This window comes from Neomonachus schauinslandi, chromosome 8, assembly GCF_002201575.2.
Source record: "Neomonachus schauinslandi chromosome 8, ASM220157v2, whole genome shotgun sequence".
Classification (NCBI taxonomy): Eukaryota; Metazoa; Chordata; class Mammalia; order Carnivora; family Phocidae; genus Neomonachus; species Neomonachus schauinslandi.
Window position 1 is genome coordinate 59,350,097 of NC_058410.1, and position 24,185 is coordinate 59,374,281.

The 24,185-nt window shown below is 33.4% G+C and overlaps 1 protein-coding gene across 1 annotated transcript in view; it reads left to right on the forward strand.

The window, feature by feature from the left end:
- ASCC3 (activating signal cointegrator 1 complex subunit 3) overlaps window positions 1-24,185 on the forward strand; it is a 358,425-nt gene that overhangs the window by 141,886 nt on the left and 192,354 nt on the right. The window contains exons 12-13 of the mRNA XM_021693642.2: window positions 5,136-5,312; window positions 7,912-7,983. Coding sequence (XP_021549317.1) covers window positions 5,136-5,312; window positions 7,912-7,983 — 249 coding nt within the window. The remainder of the gene's footprint in view (window positions 1-5,135; window positions 5,313-7,911; window positions 7,984-24,185) is intronic.

The following is a 24,185-nucleotide window of genomic DNA, read 5'->3' on the forward strand; positions in this document are numbered from 1 at the left end:
CAGGGTCCTGGGATGGAGCCCTGCATCGGGTTCGCTGCTCAGCAGGAAGCCTGCTACTCCCTCTCCCACTCCCTCTTCTTGTGTTCCCTCTTTTGCTGTGTCTTTCTCTGTCAAATAAATAAATAAAGTCTTAAAAAAAAGTAAGTGTTTCCTAGTTCGCTATTCAAAATGAATTACACCTTTTCTGTATTCCCTCTCTGCTCCTTTACTTTGCACATTTTTAGCACTTATCACTGTCGTCCTTATAATTTCACAACTTGCTGTAATTAATTCTGTCTTCATTTGTATCCTTTACTAGATTTTAATATCCTTGATAGAAGGGTCTATGTGATTCTTCTTATATTCTTAATATGCTATGACAGAGCATAACTACGTTTATTAAAAAGCAAACTTCCTGTTTTTATTTGTTGCTTTTGATTACCAGATGTTCCCAGTAGATGGCAGTGTTTTATATAGCACATCAACATTTGTAACTAATGGAAGCACCATTAGAATCTATTCTAATACAATGTGGATTGTGTTCAGGTTCTGAAATTGTGTGGTTGTATTAGAGACCAAATTCAGAACACACTTGGCATGACTGAGAGGAATTTGGAAGAGAAAAAGTGTAAGAAAAGCCAAATCTGTTGTATTGAACAACATTGAACTAATATTAGTTGTCTTCTTAACTGTCTGAACTTAGATTTTATCTAAGGGCAAATGTCATAAAAACTTACTGCATAGTTTTGGGCTAATGATACAGAAGAAGCTGTAAAATATTAAAATTTTTATAGTTTTCAACAATTAATACTTTTTAGGTGGATATGTGTAGTTTATAGAGCTTCAAGATTTGGTTTAGGACATAAAGTTCCAAGTTACTCTCATTTAAAAGAAAGTCATTCACATACAGGCTTATTATATATATTGAGAATAATAGGATTATACATTTAGATAAAAAATAGAGTAGTTTTAAAATGGATTTTTAGCAGAAAAATGTCCATGGTGTTTGCAGAGCATCATGTATTTAACATGGAAATACCCTAAAAATATGTTCAGTAACTTTTATGTTGTGAATAGTGATTTTAAAACCAAAAATCCCTTTCATTTCCTTTCACATCACCACCAGTACTACATAGAACTATTGTGTAATTAAAATCATCATTCTAATCACTGTAAAGAATTCTCATCACAACATGTAAAGGAGGTTTCTTAAGTAATAGGTATGTTCATTGTTTCCCCTATAGAGGGTTCCTTTGTTTTTAGTTGGGTTTGGTTTGGGATTTTGCTCATATTCATAAGATGTTTTTAGTGAAAGAAAATTTGTGATCAGATGTTGTGTATGTATTTATACTTTCATTTTCATCCATCTCTATCATGTTTAATCCTCTCTCCTTATGCTTCTGCAAACAGTCTCAGTATGTGTGGATCTCTGTCTTACTCATTCTATCCCCATTGCCTAAAGTTTGGGTCCTAAGCCAGTGTTGATGGATGGCTAATTCTGAAAGTATTCATATTACTCACATTGGACTACTTTGCTTATACCCACTGAGTCTTTTAGACTGAGCAAACTTATCAACAGCCTCCCCAGAAACCTGCTATGAAGTTGTTGATAGTAGCCTCATAAGATCATAATGATACATTTTAATCACCAAATGAATAGAAATTTTTGGCCATTCCTTGGTTTTATCCTTCTAGGTATGTTACACTGTAATCAGAGAAAGTGGCCTATATTCTTTTTTTGTTTGGGAACTTACTGAGTTTTTTGTGACCTAATAATATATTTAATTGTTACAAAGTTTCTATAGTTATTTAATGTAAATTCCCATGTTTTTTTCCAGTATTGTGTATAGAAAGTGCTACTATGTATCTGTTGAATCTAGCTTGTGAATTATGGCCTACAGATTCATACACGAGAGGATTTTCAGGTCACCTCTAAACTCAGCTCTGTCCACTCACTCCTCTCATTCAACTACTTTCTGCTCAGCTTGTTCCAATCTGCCTTTGCACTTACTTTTTCTTCTGTTTGAAGGTTTTTATCCCCTGATTGTCTCTCAAATATTTCTTTAGCGAGGCTTTTCCTCATTATCCCAACTAACGTAGGACCCCTCCCATGCTACCTTTTATGCCATTACCCTGTTTTGTTTTACTCGTGGCACCTGAAATTGCCTGATTTGTTTATGAGTTTATGGTTGTCTTTCTCTCTCACAAAAATGTCAGCTCCTTGATTGTAAAGACCCTGTTATGTTTATTGCACACTGTTATGTTTATTGCTATTTCCTGGTGCCCCCCCTGCCCCCACTCCAAAATGCATTTAGGTACAAAATTGAAATCTGTTGACTGACTAATGAAAATGGTTCCGTGAACCCCTTTATTTTACTTATGATAACAAGAAAGTGAGAATGACATATATTCCTAGATTTAAAAAAATAATAATATTGTATAACCTTTTGTTAAGGTTAGAAATCTTTTTATATGCATCCTCTCGTGGGTTGATTAGCTTGCCAAATTCATTCTAAGTCGTGCACTTTTTAAAATCATCAGAGGTTTTCAAACTGTTTTTCAGTTTTCTAAATCAGATTTTTATTTAGAAGTGAAGTATACAAAATATGAAAGCAGAAGAGATATGAGAACACAGACAGAAGGACTGTTGTAGGGACATGGGGCTGCAGAATGCCACCCAGTATTTCTGCAGAACCCCTAGGGCTTAGGTGTGAATGGTCCTTTACAGTATCATGCTAATGGTATAAGTTATTCCCCTTAGGAACATTTTGTATCCTAATTCAAAATGGGAAGTTTGCATGTGATTAAAATGATTCTTTCTTTTGGCAAATACTGACATCCTGTATTGCTAATGTAGAGAATTTGAATAATGAAATTAATATGGTAAATTGATCAAACATGTAGAACTGTATATATTATGAATAGATAAACCTCACATCTCCATGGGACATTTTCTCAAAGCAGAAATTGAACAGATTATTCTTTATAGAATACAATAGAAATTTAGAAATAACTTTTATATGATAAAATTATATATACACATCTATATAGACGTATATGCATATATATGCACACGTACATACATACATACGTCCTATACTTTTATATCTGCTAAAATGAAGATTGAAAACCAATTGAAAGATAAATCTCCTGCCACTTAGAGGTCAGTTAAGTGATGATAGAAGGAAGGGAGAGCAAGGTATATATTCTTATGTACTCAGAATTATAATTCAGAGTAAGAATTATACTCTAAAATGAAATAGGAATGGAGGGACCATAAATAAGTTAATTATTAAATGTTAATTGTTAGACTGTTTTAAATAGACAATTCTAACAAAAACAAATGGAAAAAATAATAAAGCTGAAAAAATAAAATTAATTATGAAATAGGAACACAAAAGAATTTTTTTAAAGTAAAATCGTTTTTAAAAAAAAACCTAAGTAAAATAAAGAAACCTCACAAGTCTAATCACAAGTAGAAAACCAATGAATAAATAAAATTAGAAATGATGAAGACTTTTTACAGAATGTTTAGAAAGTTAAAAAGATGACAGTGCTATAAACTATCATGAATTAGACCTGAAAACATAATTGAGAGAGAACTGGACACTGCCGAGTGCTTATGAGCAGTTAAATGGACAAACTCCTTGGCATGTGAGCTCTTTCATGGTCGTTTCTGTATTTCTAACCAGATCTTCTGTCACCTCCCTTCTCCAGTTCATACCACTAGTTCTTTCTAAGTGCAGCACCTTAAATTCACCGTCCTTTCTGGCCTCCCTGCCTGTCTGTTGTTCTCTCAGATTAGAATGCCAGCAACTATTACCTGTACTCAGCATGCCTTCCTTGACTTACCTGGGTTTAATTAGTTATCTCTCTCCATTATTCTCACAGTTTTTAGAAAGTGCTGCTATTAATAGGACACATCACAATGTTTGCTGTCATTATTACACATAGACTCTAAGCTCCTGCTCTCTTGGCACTGTGCCTGTCATTAAGAGCTTAGTAGATAGTTGGTGAACAAATTAAATCAGCATTATCAACAGTGCTCAGAAACAAAATGAGAGTATTACACTACACCAATGAACACAAAAAATGTGGCTCAAAACATTTTTTGAGAAGTTTGTAATTTTTTCCCAAGTTTTGGCTGTTATTCCATGCAATCAAACTTCCTGTTTTAATATAAAATTATCTTAATATAAAGTGCTTAATGATAATTTGTTAAGCCAATTTGAAAACTTTTCCTCTGTGATGATAGAAAGTTGTGTTTGTTTCTCAGAAATTCATCTGCTTTACTGATACGCTCAAATGTATGTTACTATGACATAGTAAAAGGAATACTACATAATAGCTAAAGAATTATGGACTAAGTAAGCAATCTGTACTTAGGGAAGGAAGATGCTGATTTTATAAATGAGTCTTCAAGAATTTTTTTAAAAGGTCCATGGAGAAGCACCTGGGTGGCTGAGTCAGTTAGGTGTCTGACTCTTGATTTCGGCTCAGGTCATGATCTCCAGGTTGTGAGATGGAGCCTTGCATCATGCTCCTCACTGGGCATGGATCCTGCTTAAGATTCTCTCTCCCTTTGCCTCTGCCCCTCCCCCTTCTAAAAAAAACCAATAAATAAATAATTAAAAAATAAAATCTTTAAAATGTCCCTGGAAATAATTTTTCATTGAATGTATTATAATACATAGTTAAAATATTTCTGTCATGAAATTGTTATGCATTTTAAATTTAAATTTGTAAAACACTAGAAATATATTATCTTACTTATTTTAGACTTTTATGCTTTTAATTTTTAGCACCTGAAATTATAAATTTGTAAAACTTAAGACTAAAACCTAATCCATGTATGTCACTTACCTTGTTACATTTTTAGAAAAAAAAAAAAGAAAAACATTAACTGATAGGATTTTCCAGTTCAGGAAACCTACTAAAATTACATTTTTAATTATTTTATATTATTCTTAATGCCAGGTTTAGGCTGGTTTTCTTTCATATCTGTCTTTTAGACTGTGTGCTGTTATTACATATTGGTGGAGGGGGATCTTGTTTTATTGTAAATGTTTCATACTCTATTAAAACTTATTTCAAACTCTGTAAAAATCCAAATGGGTTGAATTTACATCATACATTAAATAATATAACCCATGTAGGTGGAATCCACACAGAGTATGATAAGGATTCTTGGGCTCTCTGCAACCTTACCCAACTACCTCGATGTTGCTACATTTTTACACGTTAATCCCTGTATTGGACTTTTCTACTTTGATGGCCGTTTTCGACCAGTTCCTCTTGGACAGACATTTCTGGGGGTTAAAAGTGCAAATAAGGTAAATATTTTTTTTTAATAATATACTTTTCTAAAACTGTTTTTGTGGATTTATTGTTTAATGCTTGTTTGGGATTTCTCCAAAGGACCTAATCTGTAGGATTACAAATTGAACGTTTCAGACAAAATCAAGCACATTTCTTTAACTATATGTACTAAAAAAAAAACGCCTTCCAAAAGTTGCTTATAGTTTGCATTGCTATTATCAATGTATACTTTGTATTCTTGGCTAAGAATACAAGTTATATATAAGGTTATAAGTTTCAAAAAGTTATTTTGATATGATTGAAGAATGGTATGAAATAATAAAAGGCGCTCATTAAACCAGTAATATACATTTTGATATGATATTCATCTAAAATAATACATTTTATGCAATTGAAAAATAATTCCTAGTAGCAACTATTAATGGAGGTGTTCTATTTCACTTGTAATATTTTATAATTACCATGTTAATTATATATATGTGGCATTTATGAAATTCTTTATAATGCTTTTAAAAGTTTGTTTATAGTATTACTATGTACCATTTACACTATTAGGGTGCTTATTTTAGACTTTTATAATATTGTGAAAGAATATTGTACTTTGCTCGAATTTGTGAATTTGTAATTTAATTCACAAATTTGTGAATTTGTCATACAAAGTGGTAAATCACACCTTTTTCTCTGTAGAAGAAATAGGTTTAAAAGAAGATCCAAACGCCTTATTGACCTCTTCATAAAAGAAAATAAGATGGAATCATGTGTTGTTATGTCAGCCTTGGTCTTTAATGTATTGCATTACTTGTCTATAAAGAATTTTATTAGTAAAGTAGGGTCATTTTACCTTACACTATTACAAATAAAATACTCAGCTAAAAAATACCAGAAGTGACTCATACAACAGTGTCTATGCTCCATCTACATTGCATCAAAGTAAGGTATCTTTGGAGTTGTGGGGAGCCATTTCAGACTTATGGACAAAAGGATAGTTCATGATATGATAATAGTCTGCTGTACATATTTTATCATTAATTTGTTTCAAGTGCTTTTCAGTATCACTTGCTTGTTTTTTCAGTCACTTAATATATATTTGATTATTTAGTATATCTTAATGTTTAGGACAGATGTAGAGCTGTTTTTTTATAGCTTTAGATTGTTCTTTCAGCTTTATAATTTAAATGGTAGCAGATGGTTATCACCGAAAGATACAGAGAATAAAAATTTTTCAGATGCTTTTCATCCATTTGAAATTTTTTTTTAAATTCTGTCATACAAAGTGGTAAATCACTTAAATTAAGCTAATTAAATTCGAAGTATTTGCACCACAGTATGTTAACATTGTAATCATAAAAGGAATGGCATCAGGTGATTAAACCATCATAATTATTTTGTAAGTTTAGAAGTTTGGCAATATTAGAAAAACACTTTTATGTATCTTACTGTAAATAGTAAATTAATTATATGTATTAATTATAGATACAGATTTTTCTGTCTTACTAAAATGAATTATTTTTACACTCAGTGAAATATACAATTGGTAACCATTAAGCATTTCCCCAGGGTGTTGTTTAATATATTTACTAACCAGTTATTAATTTGTCATCTTATATGAAAGGAAATCCTTGTAGGTTTCTCAGAGTTTCATTCAGAAACACATGATGTGATTCAGTTATCATGGAAGAACTTAGGAGGATGGTGTGCCTGACACCTCTAATTTGAAATAATGGCTTTGGCTGGAACTCAACTCAAACTACACTGAAAAAATTATTGCGAGCTGAAGTTGTTTTTGAATCATTAATGGGGAGTAAATTATCTTCTGATTATCTCATTTTAGTTAACACAAATCATAAGAGTAACAGAATGATAAAACGTTTACTTTATTAAAGCAAATAGTCTAAATCATAGTCATTTCAGATGTATATGACATTTTCATCCCTCCCGCACTCTTAATAAATGTTGAATAGAGAGATACAGGCTGAATCACATGCCTGCTCCTTTGGATTAACCGTCTTACGTTTTCGGTTGGAAGTTTTCCTCATCATTAATAGGAAAATGGGACCCTCATGAATTTGATACTAAATTTTCAATTAATCTGAAAAATGTTTCTGTAGAAAAATGTCTACCCTTCTCCATATATATTACAGAAAGAGTACGTTTCCTTCGATTTCAGCTTTATATACCATGGCATTCTAGTAGTAGTGTTCTGGTGATTTTGAGAATTCCATAAGAAAGCTCTATGGTTTATAGAATGAAATAGAAGAAAAACAGCCTGAAGAGCAGGCTTTCCTGGGGAAAGCCGAGAAAAGAACTTTAAAATTATTCTAAAATATCTACAACTAGTATATTATCCTTAAAATTGTCTTTAAAAAACTTGGCACACTTAGAAAGTTAGTACTCTGAAAGTATTGTATGAGGTATTTTATTTGTACTTTTAAACCATATTGTGTTTGTTTCTTATTAGGTTGTTACATGCTAGGTATTAATATGGCATTTGTTGCTTCTGCATTCTACTTAATCTGAAAGGGAAAAAAATGCCTTAAAATCTGTAGTTTTGTTGGTAGTTAGAAAGTTTATAATAGCTTCATCTTATATTATTTGTGTTTTAAAAACCTTAAGGTACAACAATTGAATAACATGGATGAAGTATGCTATGAAAGTGTTTTGAAGCAAGTAAAGGCTGGACACCAGGTACACTTACTTTCTTTTATCCTGTTTTTAGAGGATACTTAATGGTTAAAATTATTTTTTATGCTTTTAAAAATTTTCTTTAATTCTGAGATAATGACTATGAATTTTTAGTTAATATTATTTTTTAGTTCAGTGCTTAGCCATGTAAGTCATAAAATATTCATAGATAATATTATCATCCCAATATTGATAGGTCATGCTGTTTTGTTTGTCATTTTATTCAGTACATAAGACAGAGAAGAATGTCACCCTTTATTCAGTAGATAAGACAGAGAAGAATTTCATCCTTTACACTTCTGTTTTTTTGTTTTTTCTTTTTAATCTTTTTAAAAAGCACCAATCTTCTTTCATACCTCAAAAATTTTAATTTCTATTTTTTACATAATGTAAAAATCTGAAATGTTATATTATTTACTGTTTTCACAAAGTAGTATCAACTGAAATATATATAATAAAGTTTTATATTGTTTTATTGTGCTTGGAAGTTAAGCAGTTTTACTTTTAAACTCCATTGTTCAAAATGCTCCATTCAAGATTGTTAAAGAAAAAGTGGAATGAAAATAATTGCTTACATAAAACTTAATCATTGCCCAATTGTATATGGGTATTTGGATCATTTTATTTTATTATAGAATTTTTTTCTGTTATTAACCTTTCATGGCACATAAAATTAAATACTTTCTGGTCCTTTGGTTTTTAAATTTGTTTAAGAGCAGTGAAATCCTTTTTTTCCAGACGAAATCTTGTTTCAGGCCCCAGTATATAAACAGATCAAAGATGAATTAAACTTGAAGACATGGAACACTGCCCACTTTGATGCATTTTGCCCCTTCAAGAAGTAGTTTTAAAATCAGGTTTCTAACTAATCTCAAGAGAATGTCCTTATGTTTAAGAATAACTTTTAGGTGGGCGCCTGGGTGGCTCAGTAGTTAAGCCTCTGCCTTCGGCTCAGGTCATGATCCCAGGGGCCTGGGATCGAGTCCCACATTGGGCTCCCTGCTCTGCAGGAAGCCTGCTTCTCCCTCTCCCACTCCCCCTGCTTGTGTTCCCTCTTTCGCTGTCTCTCTCTGTCAAATAAATAAATTAAAAATTAAAAAAAAAAATAACTTTTAGGGAAAAGAAATCATGATTAAATTATATAATATTAGTGACTTACCTTAACAATTAGGAAATGTCTGAAACTGCTGAAGTTATATTTCTTTTCACTGAATTCTCTCACCAGCCAATGAGGCAGGTACTATTTTCATCATTTGACAGATGAAGAAAACAAGGTGCTATACAAAATAAAGTAATATGTTTCCATCATTTTACTAGTGCAGTTGTAAATTCAGTCCATGTGAGTGTGGAGTCTCCACTAACCATTGTGTCATTATCACTTCATGTGCATTTATTTTATATCAGTGTATTTTTTTGATCTTCATTAAGAAACTGCTTTATGAATTGCATTATTTATTATGTACAAATAAAGTAATGGTAAAGACCAATATTCTTTCTTTAATCAAAAGCATTACCAAACACCAACTACTTATTCTTAGTCAGGAGCCAGGAAACTTTTTGTAATGGGCCACATAGTAAATAATTTCAGCTTTACAGGCCTTATGTTCTTTTTTGTAGCTACTTAGTTGTGTTATTGTAGCATGAAAGTCGCCATGGACAGTATACAAACAATTAGGCACAGCTGTGTTTAAATAAAACTTTATTTATAAAAACAAGCAGCAACTGCATGTGGCTTGTTTTCCAACCTCTGTTCTAGATTGCTTCACAAGGTTTAGTTGTAGTAGACGTCTGATAATCCTAAAATGTTATCTAGAGAAACTTTTGACAGCATTTCAGTGAAAATCCTAAAAGGAAGAAATATCCTGTATAGCCACCAATATTTGTACCCTCTTTGTAAACAAACAAGATAAATTCGGTATAATTAGGTAGGTATTACTGCCATGGACATTTATTTCTAACTCTTATATTACAGAAAATTTAAACTGTATTATTAGCTAAGGAATGTAGCTGTAGAATCCATAAAATCTATTTGTATACACTATATTAAAAATGTTAAATAAATTTTTAAATGTTTTCCCCATTAAATTTTTAAAAACTAGATGTTCTTTTTTAGAGCAATTTTGGGTTCACAGCGAAATTGAATGGAAAGTAGAGAGAGTTCTCATACAACACCTGCCCCCACATATGCACAGCTTCCTTCACTGTCAACATTCTGCACAAGAGTGGTACATTTATTTCAATCAATGAACCTACATTGACATGTCAATATCACCTAAAGTCCATAGTTTATCTTAAGGTTCACTCTTGGTGTTCATTCTGTAGGTTTGGACAAATGTATAATGACATACATCGACCATTATAGTGTCACACAGAACAATTTCATTGCCCTAAAAGTCCTCTGTGTTCAGCCTATTCATCATTCCTTCCCATGTACCCCTGGAAACCATTGACCTTTTAAGTCTTTTTAGTCTCTCTGTAGTTTTGCCTTTTCCAGAATGTCATACAGTTTGTAGTCTTTTCACATTGGCTTTTTTCACAGTATCTGTTTGAGGTTTTAAATGTCTTTTCATGACTTGATAGCTTATTCTTTTTAGTACTGAATAATACTCCAATGTCTGGATATACTACTGTTTGTTTATTTACATACTGAATGATATCTTGATTGCTGCCAGGTTTTGGCACTTATGAATAAAGCTGCCATAAACATCTGTGTACAAGTTTTGTGTGGACTTAGGTTTACAGCTTCTTTGGTTAAATACCAAGGAGTGTGATTGCTGGATCATATGATGAGAGTATGTTGAATTTTGTAAGAAACTGCCATACTGTCTTCCAAAGTTGTATAGCATTTTGCATCCCCACCGTCAGTGAATACGAATTCCTGTTGCTCCATAGCCTCACTAGCGTTTGGTGATGTCAGTACTTTGGCCATTCTAAGAGGTGTGTAGTGGTATCTTGTTTTAATTTGCATTTCTCTAATGACAAATGATGTTGAACGTATTTTATATGCTTATTTTCCATCTCTCTATATTTGGTGAAGTGTCTTTTTAGGTCTTTGGCCATTTTAAAATCAGGTTGTTCATTTTCTTGTTGAGTTTTAAGAGTTCTTTGTATACTTTGGATAAAAAGTCATTTATCAGATGTGTCTTTTGCAAGTATTCTCTCCCAGTCTGTGACTTATCTTCTCATTTTCTCATCGGTGTCTTTTACAGAGCAGTTTTTTTTGTTTGTTTTTTGTTTTTTTTTTAAGATTTTATTTATTTATTTGACAGAGAGAGACATAGCGAGAGCAGGAACACAAGCAGGGGGAGTGGGAGAGGGAGAAGCAGGCCTCCCGCAGAGCAGGGAGCCCGATGTGGGACTCGATCCCAGGACCCTGGGATCATGACCTGAGCCGAAGGCAGACGCTCAACGACTGAGCCACCCAGGCGCCCTACAGAGCAGTTTTTAATTTTAGTGGAATCCAGCTCATCAATTATGTCATGGATGATGCCTTTGGTGTTGTATCTAAAAAGGTCATCACCACACCTAAAGATTTTCACCTACGTTATCACCTAGGAATTTTATAGTTTCATGTTTACATTTAGACCTATGATTGGTTTTCAGTTAAATTTTGGGAAGGGTATAAGGTCCGTGTCTAGATTTATTTATTTTTGTATGTGCAAGTCCAGTTGTTGTAGCACCATTTGTTGAAAAGACTATCTTTGCTCCATTTTATCACCTTTGCTCATTTCTCAAAGATCAGTGAGTTATATTTATGGCTTATTTCTGAATTTCCTATTCTTTTCCATTTGTTTGGCTATTCTTTAGCCTATACTAAAGTGTTTTGATTACTGCATCTATATTGTGAGGTCAGGTAGTATTATTCCTCCAACTTTGTCCTTTAGCATTGTGTTGGCTATTCTGGGTCTCCATTTAAGTATGAACTGTGAGCAAACATTCTTTTTTCCATAATTTTTCATCATGATAGGATTTCTTCTGTCACAGGAGAATTTTTTTCTAATCTATGATAAATTTCATTATAAATGCAAACCCTTAAACATTTTTTTATCTCTTTTTAAATAATGGAAATTAAACTGTAAATACTATGTATGGAACATATAAATAGATAAATTATATTTTGACTGTAGTCAGGAAAACACTTACTACTCCTTTTGTAATTGAATAGCCTTGAAAAGGTTATAAAAATATTTAAAACACCACTGGTAGGAATGTTAGTGTTGCTTCTAGAATTAAAAAAAAAATAAAACAATCATTTTTCTTCCAATTGCAGTTAGCACTCAGTGACCAGATAAGTAGATACTTGTTTCATTACTTTGGAGCACAAGATTGCTTCTAATAGAAATAAATCACTTTTTTTAGAATAAAAAGAGTTTTTGTGAATTCTTTCTTGGTAGGACTGATAAATACATATATCCATATATAAACATATACATAAATGTACATAGTTGTAAATGCTAATAAAAGTAAATGGATTAATAATACCATTACTGCCAGTCCTGTAACTGTTTAGGAACTACAGGTCACTCATCTTTCTAACATTATTTGCCTTTATCATGCTGTTTATAATTGTTCTTTAAGTATATTTGTTATATTAGCCCCACCTTTTTTCATTAAATTACAAAATCTTACATTATAAAATATTTCTTTAAAAAATAAAATGCACCCTTATTCCTAAATGTTGGAAAGAGTAGTTGTATCTTCTATCGTAAGTAAAAATCCAAGTAAATGTTGTTACTTAAAGAATCCCAGGAAGATTATTTCCTCTTCCTCTTCTAGCATAGTTCTTTCACTGTTTCAGAGGCTAACATGTCCCCGTAGGAATCATGCATGATTCATAAAGTGTGCTGGCTGGGGGTGTTTGGTCAATAGAGATGAGATCTTACTGCCATTCCTTTCTTTCTTAGTGTGAAACTGTTTAGTGCATTACTTTTCAAAAAGAAAGCTGCCAGAGGGCGGGCCCTTGCAGTTATAAATTCAGAAAGGCCAAGTTGGGATGGAGGGCTGGGTTCACAGCCCTGGCTTTCTGTTTAGGAAGGTCAGACTTGGATGGGATACCGCAGGGGAGGTTTCATGCTGCTCTAGGGCATGAGGGACCTAGGAATAGAGAGTGAGCAAAGCTGAGGCAGGAGTTGGGTACAAGCATGACCTCCCCACCTTTTGTGTGCATATCATGGCATCCACACTTGCCAGCCTTTTACGGATGCATGACCTCCAAGCTCTCTTCCCCTGCACTCCTGTCTGACTAAAAATGCACTGTGGGTGATTGTGTAGAGTACGATTGTAATTTGAGAGCCCACAGAAACACTTAGGGATCAGGGATTGTGTCCATATCTGTGCCTTTTTCCAAACAAGAATTAGAGCAGGATAACTATGGCCCTCTTCAGGCTGTTCAGGCTTCTTAAGAAGTCAGGCTTAGGCTGAAGGTCTCATAATTTCTGTTTTTGAATGATTAGTGATGATGTTTATTTTCTATAGTAAATATAATAGTAGAATGTTCATAAGTTTTGTAGAAATACCCATGCATCTCCTTTACTTTTTTTAATTATAAAAATAACAACACTAAGGAAAATTTTTATAGTTCCACTATTATTTTACCACTTTAACATTATTATTGTAACTTTTATATACATCCCACTACTCATTTTTTATCCAATTGCACATGTAGCTTTCAATTTTGTTCTTTCAAACTTAATTATTAGCTGTAATCCATTACTAAATTATACTGTAAATACAGTTTTATATTCACTGTTTTCTTTAATGAATACTGAACATTTTTCATTGTTTCTGCATGGTTCTAACAACTTTAGTGTCTGTAAAGAGAAAGGGAGTTTTTATTCAGTTTGTAAGTTTCAGACACCACATGAGTCTCTTTGGACATTTAATCTTCCCAAACGTTCTGACATAAGCATTATGATCTCTTTTTGTTAAAAGAGAAAGTGAACCTATGACGTGTTAAGCAGCTTCCCAAGCTAGTACATACAGCTAGTGAAGGCTTGCGCCAGAACTGAAACACAAGTCTCTGTGTTGATAAAGCCCACAGCATCTTCAGAACTTTACACTGCTCCTTTGCTATTAAGCTGACATTAGCTCTTCCTTTATTATTGGTTATTCCTACATTAGTGAGTGTTTTCAGTGTTTGCAATTTTCTATTATTAAAGATAGTGCTGCTATAGTGACCATCTTATTTTTTCTATTGAAAGATTTAATCAGGATAAATTTCCTAAAATAGAATTATGGCACAAATGGCCACATTTTGTGGTCTTGCCACATGATCCTATAATACATTCTGAATGGGTTATAATATTTTATGGTCATAGTGGACCTAGGTAGGATTTTAGAAACTTAATGCCATTTTTTTTGAAAAGTTTATCAGTGTAATGTGATGTAAGATTATGATCTCCTGTGTTTGCTATTTTGAATTTGTTTTACAATTTTAAAGCATGTAAGAAAGTGATATCATACCAGTGAACTTTTTTCTTAATTAGCAGTATTTTAAATCATGATTACAAAAACAATTTTGCATATCATATTGTTCATGTTTTGCTTTGGGTGTACACTCACTTTCAATTAGAAAAACCTGTTTTTCCCTGTGTTTTTGCTTCATGACTGTGACTGTGTGGTCTTTGACCTCTGTAATTGCATTTTTTTTTTTTAAGAGAGGGCGAGACAGAAGTGAAGGGAAGGGTAGAGGGGGAGGGAGAGAGAGAATCCTAAGCAGACTCCACGCCCAGTACAGAGTCCAGCTCGGGGCTTATCTCACAACCCTGAGATCATGACCTGAGCTGAAATCAAGAGAGAGACGCTTAACTGACTGAGCCACCCAGGCACCCCTATAATTGCATTTTTAAAAAGTAGTTTAAGGGTGCCTGGGTGGCTCAGTCAGTTAAGCGTCTGCCTTCGGCTCGGGTCATGATCCCAGGGTCCTGGGATCGAGCCCCGCATCGGGCTCCCTGCTCTGTGGGAAGCCTGGTTGTCCCTCTCCCACTCCCCCTGCTTGTGTTCCCTCTCTCACTGTGTCTCTCTCTGTCAAATAAATAAAATCTTAAGAAAAATAAATAAATAAAAAATAAAATGTAGTTTAAATATAATTAATATAAAAGAGATTGAGGGGGGGAAAAAGAATTTGAACAAATTTAACTTTTGGACATACCAAAAAGCAAAAATGAGGGGGAATAAATCACTACTAATTCTACCATCCAGAGTGTTTGTTGGTGTGTGTCCTTTCATTTTTTTTTTAATTTCCTTTTTTTCCCAGTTACCTCTATAGTTTCTCTATTATATTTTGTCTATCCAAAAATATGACAGAACCTTAAATAGAAGCAATAACATTAAAGTATAAACACTTAGATCAAAGATGTCCTGTTTAAAAATTTAACCAGTATGTTCTACGTAATGTTGTCCCTTTAGGTTTTGTGCTCCAGTAGGACAGGTCCTACAAAGTAAGATTGGGTTACAAGAATATACTGTCAGTTAAGTTCCTAGTGCTGTGTGTCTTGTGTATGGGGTCTCTGGTAAATACAATTTGATTGTGACAAATTGCCTCATCTTCAAAGGTTTAACATCTTCAGTGAGATGGGGATGATGGGAAATACAAAATGCATCAAGACTACGACTTACTGGTTGGTATTTGCTTCTAATTTTGCTAGTATTACAAATGCCTAGGCCAGCGCCTTCAAATTACAAATACTGAGTTGTCAGGACAGTCTTATATTAATGTAATCCATCTCTAGAGCTCTTTCACAACATAATTTGAAAACAGAGCTCCATCTTTTCATTCTTTATTACCTATATTATGTGTGTAACTTTGGGAAAGTTGCTCAAAACTAAAATCTTTTTCTGTTTCAGTCTTTTCAAAGGGATCATTCCAAGTCTTCTATTTGTAAGTTGCTCTGCCAAGGATGATTTGGCCTATGAATTCATTTAGCTTAATGTGTGGCAGCTTCTACTGATGGCCTTTGTAATACGTCCAGAACTGAAATTGCAAGGAAGATACTTAGAAAGGAAGGCTATTACACATTTTGATTTTGGAAGCTGAGGTAGATACCTATTTCAACAAGGCTAACAATCTTTGAATTAATCCATCACAAAAGAATTCCTACTTCACAGTTCTCCTTGATTACTGAGGCTTATGTGGAAGTTTGTTTTCAGGGGCTTAGAACCAACCCCCCGCCTTGCTGGATTATTCTTTCCCTTTTTTCTCTCCTTAAAGACATACCTTCACTAAGGTGTACTCCTCTACTTTTATTAGAAGTTTACCAAAGAACTTCCCAATAGATTAAAGTTTCTGAGTTGTGTTTTCCCCCCTCATAATTGAGGCTGACTCTAATGTTAACTCAGTCACTGTCTGTCTTCATATAAGGTTCCAAGTAATAAATTTCAACAAATGAATTTGTATCCATCTGTCAGAAAATGAAAAATATATAATTCAACAGTCTTTTCACCTTATTATCTAAAAAAACTGACACCCAAATTAACTCTTTATTTATACTATTCTGCCTAGTCAGGTGACTGAAAAATCTAACTATGTATGCTTCATTCTGAAAGACTCTTCTCTTTAAATGTTTTGTTGTACGGTAAATTATATAAGTGTTTGTGTGTATATGTGTGTGTATAGAAAGAGAGAGGCAGACCTTTGCTTATAGAATTCAGTTATAGTTATAACTAACTGTATTAGTGCTTTGCTCTTAAGTAACCAACTACATATTCAATAAATGTGCTTTTCCTTGTTATTAAGGGAACATAAGTTATTTCTTATGGGGCTGTGTACCTAACAAACTTCAGCTTTATTTTGTTGCTTTTTAAATACATCTTAGCAGTTAATATACAATAATTAGAAACTGTAAGTAATGTATTCTACTCCAGGAAAATCAATTGAATTTTCCCTACTACCACCTTATGCCCCCCTCTCCCTGCCAACTAGTTAAAAAATCCTTCTAGTGACTACTCCTTGATTTTGTTTGTTTTCTTGCTTCAAGTTGTTTAGTACTTTGGATTTTCTCCCTAATTGTGGTTTCCCTAAATACTTTAATGAGAGCAGCTACTTTTCAGAGCATTATTTTCAGACTGAAATAAGTGTCCATTTAAAAAAATAAAAAATATAACTCAAGCAAGTGAATAGTTTTTATGCTAAAAGTTAACACTTTCCTCTTAAATACACAAATGAATTTCTTCTGTTTCTCTCCATTCAGATTAAATTAGAAGAGAGCAAATTTCATGTTCAAAAGCCATGCTGATATTCTCTGGTCATACTATTCCATGGGTTTCAGTATACTAATCATCTAAACTTATGTGCTCGTGTACTTAATAGATTTTATGTGCAGCTTTGCCTTAAAAGTATTAAAAACAGTAGGAGGCAGTTATGTTCCACTCAAGCATGTGTGATGACAGATGGAGAAAATCTTTTCATGTTGACTTTTCAACAGTCATACTCTGCAAGACTTCAAGTCTTCTTGGCTATTGGGAAATTAAAAGTTGGTGATTCAGCCTTTAATTCTGATCCATTTGCTCAAACTAATGAGACATCTCATTTGTAAACTTCTCTTGTGTTACCAAATGCAAGTACAGCTTTATCATTCCTGTTAATAATTCCCCTCCTCCTGTGTAACTTGCAGAATGGGAAAATAATTGATGCCTTAACCCTATTGAGATTTTTCTTGTTATACAAACTTTGTTACAGTGATAAAAAAAGAAATTAGAAACTGTCTCAGATTATAGCATATTTATTATAAGTTAACTTGTTCTTTTTTTACATTATCAAAAAAGCATCCTTATTTAATAGCTTACTCAAAAGCTACAGTTTCAAGAATAAAAGGCTTTGCAGTATTAAAGAGGAAAAAAGTTACCTTCAGTCTTGGATTAATACTTAATATCAGCTTTTCCTTATTCAGATGTGTCCTTGTTTTCTCTTCATTGTTTGTAACTCTTTAGTAGATATTTCTGTTTCTAATAAGAAATCACCCTTAAAATTGACTACTAAATATGTATTAATTTAATTTTTGACTGAGGGGAATGATTGTTGTTTCTTATCATTAGTTTCTATAAAAATAATTATGTACAACTGAAACAAATTTTACTGTGCTAACTTTAATAATGGATCTTTCCATTGGCCTTTTTCCCTAAAAAAAGTTTTCTTCCTCCAGATACAAGCATCTCTAATTCTTGGTACCAATGCTCTGTCATGTCAAATTTGTTTAACATGACTTCTATCTGTGAATTGAGTGCTGCCTTCTTCATTCCCTCCTCCCAAATTGAGACATATTCCCAAAGGAATATAAAAGCAAGATACTTGAGGAGGAGACATTTTAACAACTGTGAGCACAAGAATTAAAGATATTCCTCCTTCATCTTTACCATTAAAGACAGTACTATTAAGGGAATATTTCAGGAGTTTTTTCATATTTTTTTAAGATTTTATTTATTGAGAGAGAGAGCACACGCACAAGTTGGAAGGGGGCAGAGGCAGAGGGAGAGAGAGAATCTCAAGCAGACTTCTCACTGAGCACAGAGCCCCACATGGGGCTCGATCTCATGACCTGAGCCGAAATCAAGAGTCAGACATTTAACTGACTGAGCCCCCCAGGAACCCCCAATTCAGGAGTTTTTTAACTACAAGAAATCTAAAAGAAGCATTCATGAAATCGCTTACTTTTGGGTTTGGACATACTACATTTCAGATACCCAAGAGGAGAGGCTAGGCAAGATAATATGGGTCTAGAGGTCAGAAAAGAGGTCTGGGTTAGGAACATAAAGGTAAGAGTTATTTCTGTAAAGGCCATAAATGAGATAGGATGAAACAAGAAAAAGTGCTAAATTTAAAAAAAGGTTTGGGAACAAACCAGGTAGAGAAGGAAAAGGCTACAAAGAAAGAAAGAAGATGACCAAAGAAAAACAAGGAGAATTTTATATCGTAAGAGCCAGAAAAAAAAAAAAAAAGATACAAAGAGAAATTAGCATTTGCACCTACTTCCACTTCTATAATCTCTCTGCAATCCCTCAATTATTTTATTCTCAACTATGAGCTATTGTCATCAGGAAAATTTGCCTTTAAAAAATTTTTTATTAAGGATGTATCAAGCTCTGCTTTGCCTTAATATTCAGTTAAAACTATCTTTGGCTTTGGCCTATGGAAGACTGAACAGCAGCATGCCTAGGTCAACATAATTTTCCATGTTCCTAAAGTAGGCATGGCTCAAATATATAGTATTATGATCACAGGATCAGCCTAGCAGCTGATAGTGCTAAGAAATAAGTGCTCCTGAACCATAATGTCTAATTTTAAAATTTTAACTCCTAAATTGATAATTATAACTGATGAATTGTTATTATATTATACCACTGTCATAGAAAGAATTTCTGGTTATTATACCAGACAGTGGTATAATATAATGAAAACTCATCAGTTATAATTATCAATTTAGGAGTTAAAATTTTAAGACATGCGTACTTTAAGAACATCTGAAATTTAGTATGTCCAAACCCAATTCATAAAATTTTCGCCCTAAACCAATAGTATTCCATCCATTATTTCTTGGTTTAGTGAATGGCATAACTGTAGATTTAGTTCCGTAAGTCAGAAACCTAAAAGTTGTCCTTGTCAACTAACTCTCCCTTGTTCTCATTTCTAATTCTTCGTTAACACCTACTCATTTTACCTAAGTGTCTTTCAAATCTGCTCATTTCTCTCCATCCCTTCCTTCTCCTGAACCGTCACTTCTACCATCTAATCCAAGTAACCATTCATGCTGTCCATGGACTGTTCTAGCCACCTCTTAATGGCTACCTGCATCCATTCTGGCTCTCCTCTAGCTGCTCTGTATGCTGCAGCTGGCTAGAATGATCTTTTCAAAGTACAGCTCCGGGATGACACTTGAATGCTTCAAGCTGCTTTAAAAGGGTTCAGGGGGTCCCTATATTGTCTGGCCTTTACCTTCTATCTTCATCACATACCTCTCTCCCTCATTTCCTACCTCCTGTCTTTCTGGCCTTCTTTCAGACCCTCATCATAGAGATGCTCTTCTATTTACCTCTGAGCTTTTGCATCACTTATTCCCTCTGTCTCACACATCTTTCCTTACTCTCTGCTTAGTTATCCTATATTAAATCCTTCAGATTTTATCTTTGTTAGAGAAACCTTTGTATAACTCCCTTACTCTTTCACCTCCCTATTATGAACTATATAATAGCATAGCCTACATCTTCTTCATATGTCTGACTATAGTTTTACATTTTTTTCTGTCTGGTTTTGGTTAATGCCACTTTCTATTATAAGATATGAGTCCCATAAAGAAAATGGCTAACCATGGTCTTGCTCATCATTGTATTGTCATGGCCTCACCAGTACCTGGAGCACAGTTGGTGCACAGATAATGTTTGATGAATGAGTGAATAGGAGCTATGGTAGCCTTCACAAGTCAGAAGTAATTCTTAAGGAATCAGGGGGCAACTAACTTCAGGAAAATCAAGAAAATAATTATTAGTCCTACAGTAAGCTGAATGTCCAGGCAGAGAGTAGAACAATCTGGAGATGTTGAATGACATCAAAGATGCTTTGATTACCTTCTTAAGGAAATCCCCCCCCGCCTTCCCTGCCCTGTTAGCTGTAGAGATCAGTGGAAGAATGTTGGTGTTCTCCTTTAAAATGTTTCATTACATAAATATATTCTTAATATTATTTCATCTAGTTATATAGTCTTTTCTGTTAGACGTATTAAATTACCTCATTTTCTCTTAATTTGAGATATCCATCTGACTTAGCTATTTTTCGTGATATAGACATCATTTGTGCCACCTGTTATTTGAAGTTAATATATTCTTTCTTTTATTTCTATTCATTAAGCCCTAGAGAAGTAACTTTTGAACCCTTTTAAAATTTCACATTTTTAAGAGAACAGAAAAATTTCATTTTTCTGAAATACAGCTTACCATAAGAGTACTCAATTACATTCTTGAAATTTTATATATAATAGTTCCTTTATTAACCTTGTAATGTTCTCTTCATTTGCAAAGGGAATATTTTTTAATGAAGAATATTAGTATTGCATTTTTCCTTCATTGCTATTAACATTTTTTTCCTAATTCTTTGAGGATTTTCATGTTACTGAAATAATACATTCTTGTAACAAGTGAATTAACACAAAGGTGCAAAAAGAAAAGGCTAATGAATTACTTTCCCCTTACCTCACTTTACCCTCACTTTACCTCCTACCCCTGAAATGTATTCAGTTTTCTCCTGGTACATAAAGACAAATACAAGTATGAACATATCTTTAGGGATTTGAACATTTTTTACATTGGTAATTAGTGGTTTCTGGAATTTACAGCAAAAATTCACAGAGCACAGTGAAACAATTTGATTCAGAATGACGTTTAGAAATTTTGAAGGTATAAACTAGGTTTAGATCTATTCTTGTACAGACTATAAATACTTAGCCAAAAGATCAAAAGAAAAAAATAATGCCGTCTGTGCCAAAAGATCAAAAGAAAAAAAATAATGCTGTCCGTAAGCTTGGAAAAAATTAGAAGCAAAACAAACAATTTTATTTTCCTGAAACTCATTTTCTTTCTGTTCGATACATTGCTGAGCACCAGGGAACATATATAACAACTCAAAACTGCAAGGTGAGGTTCCATCCATTTCATCCGTTATGTAGTTGTATATCATCTCTATTTTTACGTGCCTGATCAGTATAACTTCCTTATAGAAGTTAGTAACTTTTCTTTCCATTTTCTCATTCTTTGTGGCTTCTTTCGTGCCCTTCTTCATGTGTAAAGTAGCAAAATGTGAAGGCAGTACAAATTGCTTTGCCCTCTTACTGTATACTATTTTTTTAACCATATTATTGTGTAATTTTCCTCTCAGTTTGTTCTCTTTCCCACCTCTAGAATATTTTGCTTAAAAATAGCAATAACTTTTGGGCTTTGCTTATATGCTTTATGCATGTAACCAATGTATAAATGCACATTTTCTGACATAACTGCATGTTTTACATAAAAGGTGAAGTTAGCTAAATAATGTATAATTTATTATAAATTTTGTTACTTAAAGATTCCATATAGGTCTATAGCTGTTTTAAATATTCCAGATTTAGGAAGTGAATTTAGTATATTATTTGGTAATTTATTAATGTGACTTTTCTAATTATATATTAAATTATAGTAAGTACATAATTATTAGGTTAAATAATATAAAGAAGCTTTTAGTCTCTTTTACAGTATTCACTTCTGTCAAACACTTTGTATATTCAATATTTTTAATCTCTTAAAAATAGAACCTAACTTAGCATACATGTTCATTTTATACTATTACTTGAATTATTTATATTATTATTTAAGTAACAGTAATAATGTAGACTTGGGAAATACTAAAACAATGTTTGACTGCTTGTAGTCATTTTTCTGTCTTTTTATAATAACACCATAGAAAATTCTCTAGACGGCCATTCAGAATATTTCACATTAAATTGTCAGAAGTTAATTTGACAGCTATTTATTTCATTTTAGAAAATGGTATGTTGAATCTCTATTAACTAGTTTCCAGCTGATATTTGGACTTGCAAGTAGTTGGTAGATATGTTTAATAAGTTTAGTTACCACTATAAGCATTTGTTGACTACATTTTTATAGCCCTCTTTTGATAAAATTGAACAAACAGTATTTTTATTAGAGCTGAGTATTAAATTTTGTGTCCCAGGGAAATCTGATAGAACTATTGCTCAAAGTGCATACAAGGGAGGTAAATAATCAAACTTAATTAACCATTGCAGCTTTTTACTGTCTTGCCTATAGCTGGGCTTTTTATCTTTTTTTGTTGTTCTTATTGTTGTCTTATAGCATATTTAAGTGAGAAGGGGTGGGAAGAAAGAAATTATGTCTCTATAGATACTATAAATCAGGATTCTGTTTTTAAGGGAATAACACAACAGTCTTGTATCTCATTTTTTTCTTGGTTTTTATATATAAGTAGATAGGAAATGCAGCTCTAAGTATATGCTGGCAAATAAAGTGGGCATTTTTCTCCTGAAATATGGTTAGAGACCTGTTAAGTCTTATGGAGGGTCTAAGCTAAGTTCATTATGTTTTATACACACACACACACACACACACACACAGGCTCACAAGCTCACAAACAGAAACAGGAGATACTTGGAACAGACTTCATATTTATTCACAGAGCTTCATGTTGGTTGCCCCTCCCTAGCTTCCCAAAGGGCAGTATGGGTGACATCTGGCTACCTCTACGTATAAGGGTTACACCATAGGAGATGAGCTACAAAATTATGAAATTTGAAGCTTATATGTATAGTTGTTGCTGGCACATCTGTCTGCCCCTCTCTGATGGGGGGGGAGTGTAGGGAGGGGATGTAGAGAGAAAAAGAAAAAGGGAGAGAAGAAGGAAGAAGAGGGAAAAGAACAAGAAGGGAGGTAGGGGAGAGAGATGAGGAAGAAAGAGAGAAAGTAGACCAAGTGATCCAAGGACCTTATCTTTTACTCTAGAATATAAACAGATGCCCTCTTGAAGAAGGAAGGGAAGACCTCTACCCTGGGACATAAGCAGTTGTCTCCTTGAGAGATTAGAAAGGAGCCTCTCTACTTTATTACCCTTAAATGGGAGGAAATGGCTCTGGGGTAGTGGAGACATTCTCTCCATTAAAGCACTTCACTGTCCATCCCTCAGATGGCCCTGACCATTTTCCTATACCAAGAATTTCAGGGAGGATTATTTTCCAGCAAGACCTAGGTTTCTGGAAAGGATACATACTCTACTAAACCAGCCTAGTAAGATGATGGTCTGGTGTCTGCTACTGCGGGGGGCGGGGGGGGGTATCTAGAGAAAGGGGAAAAAAGCTTTCTAACTTTACCCACATTGCATATTCTCTCCAGTAGTCTTTTTGTACTGTTGTCCATAAACATGGATCTCAATTTTCTGACTGTGGCATCTGATTTACTTTGTCTTGTAGCTATATTTTTGAGATCATATAGAGCAAAGGCCAAATAAATTTAAATGGCTTAATGGATGGTCAAATGGCAACCCTCCTTTTTTAAGTATGGTGTAACTATCTCAACTGTAGGTTTGTAGATACATCATTTTTGTCTTGTTTTTCTTTTTTTCTTTTTTTTTTCCCTTAATGAAGAGGATTCACTGAAGAATACGGTATAGATTTGTGGAGAATTGAGGTGTTTTTCATTTTTGTTTGTGAAAATGGCCT